The 7,091-nt window shown below is 50.9% G+C and overlaps 1 protein-coding gene across 1 annotated transcript in view; it reads right to left on the bottom strand.

The window, feature by feature from the left end:
* Positions 1 to 4,967: 4,967 nt before the first annotated feature.
* Positions 4,968 to 7,091, bottom strand: part of GLTSCR1 (glioma tumor suppressor candidate region gene 1) — a 38,569-nt gene continuing 36,445 nt past the window's right edge. Inside the window, exon 15 of the mRNA XM_015418973.1 lies at positions 4,968 to 6,178. Within this exon, the coding sequence (XP_015274459.1) occupies positions 4,968 to 6,178 (1,211 nt within the window). The remainder of the gene's footprint in view (positions 6,179 to 7,091) is intronic.

Genomic DNA, 7,091 nt, shown 5'->3' on the forward strand with positions numbered 1-7,091 from the left:
TTGGTTCAGTAATGTCCCTAAAAAAGTTCTTCTCCGGTAAACTGCATTTTTAAGACACAAACTTTTTCTTCTACTTTCACAAGACACAATAAAGGTTAAGGGGCGGCGGTTGGGGGGGCGGGAACAGATTCTAAAGTGTAGTTTTTGGACCAACAACCAGCATTCTCCAGAATGTCCTGTTTTCCCTTTGTAACCACATTTTCGGATCGACAGGCCACTGGCTCTTATCTCAGGGAAGGGGTCCGACAAGGATAACCAGGCCCAGGAAAGCAGACGCAGGGTCAGAGAAGAAAAATAAATGCAACAAAAGCTAGTGACTGGCTGATGGTAAGGCAAGAGAATAATTTTTTTTTAAAAAAGGCCCAGACTGAAAGCTACAGATGGGTCAAGCTCTGGACCTTCACAACCAAGAACTTTGCAATTGGTTCCCCCCACCCCCCTTTGGTCAAAACAGGGCTGGGAAGGGAACAGTCAAACATGAAATGTTTGCACAGCAACAGTTCTTCACAGCAGCGCTCAAGGAAATGGGAGAAAACATGTTTTGAAAATACTTTGAAGCAAACCTGATGCATACATGGGGAAGAGGGAGGAACAGGGCAAAAAATTGCTTAGGACTCCAAATAAGCCGCTCCTCTAAAACGGCGCACGCGGGACCTGGGAAATCCAGCAGGCCATGAAATCATACTCTCCCCCCCCCCCTTCTCCTACATTTCCCATTTCTCAGAATGAATCTATCAAAGGAACACACAGATAACATTAAGGCCAGAGTGTGTCACTGTTTTTAATTGTCAAATCCTTTTAAAAGGCCTCGATTTAAGAACAGCGTTTTGAAAATCCAGACTGCTTTTAGGGGGTTTCCCCCCCTAAAGAAAAATAAGTATCCCCACCCTAACACAATGGCAAAATGAAATTCCGGGTTTGTTGTTGTTCTTGTATTATGGCTGCTTTGAAAAGGTAAAAGTTAGAAAAGCTGTTGCATCCATAACGGTTCTGGCTGGCACGGCCTTTGTCTCCAGAAAGCAGGAGTCAAAAAACTGTCGCTGGTCATCTTTTCGTCAGAGCGATGGCCGGGAATGAAATTCTGACCCTTCAGAAAAGAAGGCATCAGAGAGAGTTTTGTCTCAAGCGTGCTTTGCAGGCAAAGGGGAAGGGAAAAAAAACATCGAGAGGACAGCGTGAAGGAATTCGGAAGGCAGTCGAAGCAATTCCCAAGCCATGGAAACTGGAATTATAGCATTCCCCCCCCCCTCGGGAAGAAATAAAGAAATCTGAGGGGAGAAGAGAGAAAATAAAAAGATTTATAGCCAATGGCTGAATGCAGTTCACCTGGCATCCTTCCCAAAAGGGCAAACTGCTAATCTCCAGGCATGCCTCGTTGGGCCGTCTGCTTTTGGTTCAGCATCCAGGAGGGTAGATCAGCCTGTTTTTATTCTAAAAACGCAATGTCAAGAAAAGGAATTAATCTTTTTATAAGTTTTTTTGGGGGGAGGAGATGAAGAGCTGAGGGGTTGGGGAGGGGGATGCAGTGGCGTGAAACAAGAAACCCAATTTTGGTAGGGGATAAATTGGCTGTTGGTCATTAGACAACTCTGAAAATAAGGAGCAACAGTCCTCTGCTCAACAAGAAGAAAGAAAATACAAGTTGGGAGACCTCAGCAGTTCTTTAAAATGTATGTAAGAATGTAACGTCCGTTTTGATTTTAAGGGAAAGGTAGAAATGTAGGAGGGGGGCTATCGACAGACCAGGTTAGGGGCACACGCCAAAAGCCTGAACTCACACTGGACTCTCAGCCAAATCTGACCCAACAAGACCTCTAAACCCCTCCACGTTTTGAGACAGAAAGCGCTAACCCTCTCTCTGTTCGTGACTTCTGTACTGCATCACCCTGTAGGATATTAGTAACATCAGACAGTTATAACAGGTGCCTTGTTCTACTCCCTGTCTATCACCACTGCCCTTGTAAAAAAAAGTCTCCTGGAAACCCGAAGAGCGTTTCAACACGCACATGTAAAATGGTAACAGATTGCAGCCGACGAGACTTCACTTTCAGGAGGCACACTCTTTGCTCGCGTGCTGTTTTTGCACATGTGGCCACCGACCCAGAAAGTTGCGTGCACATCTTCCGAGCCCAAGGCGGACTGACCAAGGGTACGGCCACATCACTTCTGTTACTGGTTCTTCTTGGACATGGCTCTATTTAGCAGGAGCCGATTTCTCCCACCCTGTCTAAGCCTCCGTTCTCCATAACAAAGAACAGAGGGGGGGTGTATTAAAGAGCTTTGGTACCTAAAAGCAAAAAATGGAGACGGGGGTTTGTTGGGCTGTGGGGATGGAGAGTTTGCATGGTGCCTGTCCCCTGAAGATTAATTAGCCTGGGGAATTGTGCAAGGCTTGAAGGATCATACAACAGGGCAGCCCAATTTTTATTTTTATTTTTGGCCAGAAGGCCTGAAGGGTCGCCAACTACAGGCCACCCCCCTTTCAAACAGATGCCAAATCTGCAAATCCAATGCACGGCTTTGCCCTTTGGTTGTTTTGCCGTGGTTGGGGGTGGGGAATATAAAATAAAGGACACTGCAGTTAAGTTTTGATCACCTTCTCTTGGTGTAAGAGCGTGGAAGTCTGCAAATCATACCAGACTTCAGATCAGGAAGAAGCGGTGGTGCTTCATGTCTGAACCAAAGCAAGTCTACGTTCAGTGGCTACAGGCAGGCGGAAGCAATCCGGCTCTACAGCGTTTGTACAGCTTCAGACACGTTAACTGTTCCTGCCAGCCAGAGTACTATTTGGCGTGCATTTCAAATGGCGGATGTGGTCGCAAGTGGACCGCTTACCTGACACGACTAAAAAAAAAATTGTTTGGTTAGTAAGTGTCTTTGCTCTTTAAAGAGCTGAGAAGCTGCGACCTTTGGAACCTAACTGCTGAAGGATTCTGTCTAACTCAAAAGCTGGCACATGATTTGATCAACAAGACACCGTCTGCTCACAAGCCACTGCCTGGCCTGGCTTGCAGGTCTTAGCCCTTTTGCCTCACACAATCCAGCTGTGGAGGAAGAAAAGATGAAACCCCCCCCTCCGCTTTCTCTGGAGCAGGCTACAAGTTGCCACCTTAAAATACTGGGTGGTGTGTGTGTGTTCCTCTTCAGGAACACAACTCAGCCTCCATCCCCAATGAACAAGTCCATAAGACGCACAAGAGAAAATGGGGTCAAAATGCCTCGCGGGGATGAAGAACCTGGGCATGCGAGGGGAAGGACCAGAGGATGAACAGTGTCGCTTGGGAAATCTCCGGAGGGAGCAGACAGTGACCAGAGGTCACGAACGGTTCCCCACTCAGGGACCTTTGTCCACTCTTGATGCGTGCCAGTATGGCGCTCTGCAGTAGCTGTTGGGTTCGCGTGGAGGATTCCAAAAGCCACTCCCGTGATGGAGACAGCAGGACGCGACTGTTTCCTTCGCTACCCCCTTCTCTGAATCGAGACGAAAGGCAGGCTGAGGATTCGGAAACAGCTCCCCCTAATGCTACACAACTCGCCTGCAGAAACCCTCCACGTGTTATGCTGGTTGTTCTTAGAATTCCTCTTCCTCTAGGGAATGCCTCTCCGGCGGGGGTGGGGGGTGGGGTGGGACGACGACACAACAACCGCTCTAAGCCATACCTGTGAATGTACCGAGATACCCGAGCAGTGAACTAGAGTGAAATACCAGAGAGACTCTGGAGGCACATGCAGGTAAGCGAGGCGTCAGGAGAGCTGTGAAGCCATGGGGTTAAAGAACAGAAAGGCCAAGGTGAGTAAACTGAAACCATGGGAAGAGGACCGAAGGAGAAGCCCGGGTCCAAAGAATGAAAAAGCACGAGAGAGAGAAAAATAAGTGAGCGAGAACATGCTTAGCTTTCCACCCTTCCTTGGGTCACAAAGGCAAACCCCCGTCCCCACCAGGCCTCAAAGTGCGAACTGCCCAGCCATCCAAGTGCAGCGTGAAGCTATTTCCTTCTGACCACGCTGTTGTCGAGATTTTGGGGTCCGTGCTGTTGCAAAAGGGGAGGAGGGAGACAGAGCAATACCTTCTTGCTAGAACTCTCCCTTGTCCCGCCCATCGCTTGCTGTGTTAACCAGATCCACCCGTGTCCGAAAAGGGACCGGCTTTTCCTTTTCGAAACGGGTTTATTTGTAAACTTAATTCATGCTTCTTTTTTTAAAGTAAGCATTAGTGTTTGTGTCGCTTCTCCCCCCCCCCCCTTGCTCGGAATTATTTTTTCCACGTAAAAAAAAAGAAAAAGAAAAAGCTGACATTTTATACTTTCAAATAACTTAAAAAAGGTCATCCGACAAGATCAATTACACGACCACCTCTTGTGGTATCTCCCATGGAGCATTCTCCTCCCCCCCCCAAATTAATTCCTTTGGCCTCCCCGCCGGCTTCCAACTTGGGATTCGTTAAAAATGTCCTAAAGGTAACTTTTTGTTGGGATTTGGGGAGGGGTGCGTGTGGAATAAAACCCGATCATCATCATAACTCAGAGATTCAAATTAGCAGTTTGTTACAGAATCTAAATATTAACACAGCCAACCACTACCTACGGGCCCCCGAATCCAACCCCCTCCCGCTTGCCTCTCCGCTTCGCGTCTAGCTGCATTTTTTTTTCGTTTGCTTAAAATGGTGCGTGTGATGAGACGAGTGTATTGTAAAAGTCCAGCCGGAGCTTGCAACTTTACAAACAACCAAAGACCCGTCATATCGACACTTGAATGGATGAAGCCTCTTTTTGGACATCCTCTTCCCCGCCCCCCCCAGACCCCTCCCCACCCCAGCTTTTTTTTTCCTTCTGGTGTCAGGTTCAACCCACTGGGTCTCTGGGAAGTGGCACCTTGGCTTCCAACCGTTTCCCCCCCAGCCAGCGGGAGCTGCTACAGCCCCGGTCCTTGGCTCACTTTGTACAGTCTCTGCTCGGTCCGCTTTCCTGTTATCTGTTCAACGTCCTTGCTCCAAGGCCGCCGTTGTGATTCGGGGCAAGGTAAGTGTCCGTGCGGTGGGCGGGGGAGGAGAAAGGGGAGGAAGAGGAATTGTACGAGGAGGAGGGTGTCCGGGTGTTCTGGCCCCCAGCCTGAGGTTGCTGCAAGTTGAGGATGCTGTCGATGGCACTCTGCAGATGTTCGTTCAGGGAATCGTCCTGGGGGCTGTCGCTGGAGAAGCTAGCGTTATCGACGTCAAAGGACTCCGATTTCCTACGTTTGGCTGGGGGCAGGGGAACCTCCCACGTGAGATCAGAGGCAGAGCCGTGGTCCGGGGGCTCGGTCTTTATCATCCGGTGATAAAACTCGTCCTCAACCTCCGCTAGTTCCTTCATAAGGCCACTGGTTGCATCGTCAGACTTCGGAGGGGCGGGGCTCTCTTGCGCAGAACGGGCCTCACTCCGGTTGAAAAAAGTATGCTTGGTGTTCTCCTCCAACCGGCCCCTCTCCGCCGCGGCCCCGGAAGGGCTCTCGTGAGTTTTGTGGGAGGTGATGACGCTCCTGGAGCCGCCGTCTTGCTTAATGATGAGGGTGCTTGGCACCAGATCCGCTTTCGGGGCACTCCCTTTCGCGCAAGGGTCAGGGGCCTTGTCGGCCACGAAAGCATCCACGTTCTCCCGGTAAGTCTTGCGGAGAGGGAGCCTGCAGTAGGTCACCAACGGCTTCTTCTCCGCCGGTGCTGCAGTGACGTGGTCGACTGTCCCGTTCATTTGCCCTGCCACGGAGGTGGTGGTGGTGGCGGCGGCGGCTGAAGCCGATGAGTGCTGGTCGGCCATTTTGATCACCGTGCACACGGGCGGCGGCGTCTGATGCACCGGGTCCAAGGCAGTGTTGTGGACCACTTTGCTGAGCCCCGCCTCTTGTTTGATCTTCAGCTTCAGGCCAATCCGACTGCGGGCTTCGTAGGTTTTGATGGGCGGTTTGCTCCTGGAGGGCAGGGCGTCGTCGTCGCCATCCAGGGAAGGGGAAGCCTTCGCCCACGTGACGGAGGGGGAGCCTCCGCTGTGCTTGATGACCAGTTTGGTGGGGTTGATCTGGGTCGCCATCTGCACCGGAGGGGCTTTCAGGCTCTCGGAAGCCGAAGCGACACTGCTGGACGCGCAGCCCTGGGCCAGGGAAGAAGCGAAGCTCTGCGAGCGTGAAGACGAGGAGACGTACTCATCTGCAACGGAAAGGCAGGCATCACCGGTTTAGTAAAAGCAGACCGAGTGGGTCTTAATGCTCCCTCTCAGCTGTGGAGTCTTATGGACAAAAACTCTACCTTGTGAACGACTGGCATTACAGTCGTGAGCCAGCGATTTGGCTACTGCATCAATTAAGTTTGCTCTGGAGCAAGGCTCCCTCTCAGCTGTGGAGTCTTATGAGCAAAAATTCTACTTTGTGAGCTACCGGCATTAAAAGTTGTGAGCAGGTGGTTTGGCTGCTGCACAAATTAATTTGCTCTGGAGCCCTCCTTCCCGAGCAGAGACAAAAAGGTGTGAGCCGGAGGCTGAAAAACTGTGAGCTGGCTCACACTAACTTACCTTAGAGGGGACACTGCTCTGGCGTCCTCCTTTCTGAGCAAGGACAAAAATGTGTGAGCCGGAGGCTAAAAAACTGTGAGCTGGCTCACACTAACTCAGCTTAGAGGGAACACTGCAGCGCCATTGATTTAGGTAATGGTCGTCAGGGACGCCCGACTCCTCCAATCTCATGAGCCCCTTGGTACAAACTGGTGACTGGGACAATCCAACCTGTTTTACAGGTGATCAGTCTCTGTCAATTGGGTACGGATACAGATACGAAGCCCCGTGCACTTGCATCGAATGGGTTCAATTGAGCCGGAGGGTCAGGACAAGGAACAAACGTGCAGAGGGCGGGGGGGGGGGGGTTGGGGTAGATGACCTGCAAGGTCCCTTCCGACTCTAACATTCTATGATTCTTTACAGACGCCCTCAGAAGGAGGACTGCCAGTCAGACGGATGGCGCCCTGGTTTTAAAGAGTCCGTGCGAGGCGGTAATACTTATACCAAGCAAGCCTGGAAATCTTACCAGTGCAACTTCTGGGGGGGGGGGGGGGGGCCAGAAAGGTTTGG

The sequence above is a fragment of the Gekko japonicus genome, unplaced genomic scaffold, assembly GCF_001447785.1.
Source record: "Gekko japonicus isolate JY-2015 unplaced genomic scaffold, Gekko_japonicus_V1.1 scaffold3065, whole genome shotgun sequence".
NCBI lineage: Eukaryota > Metazoa > Chordata > Lepidosauria > Squamata > Gekkonidae > Gekko > Gekko japonicus.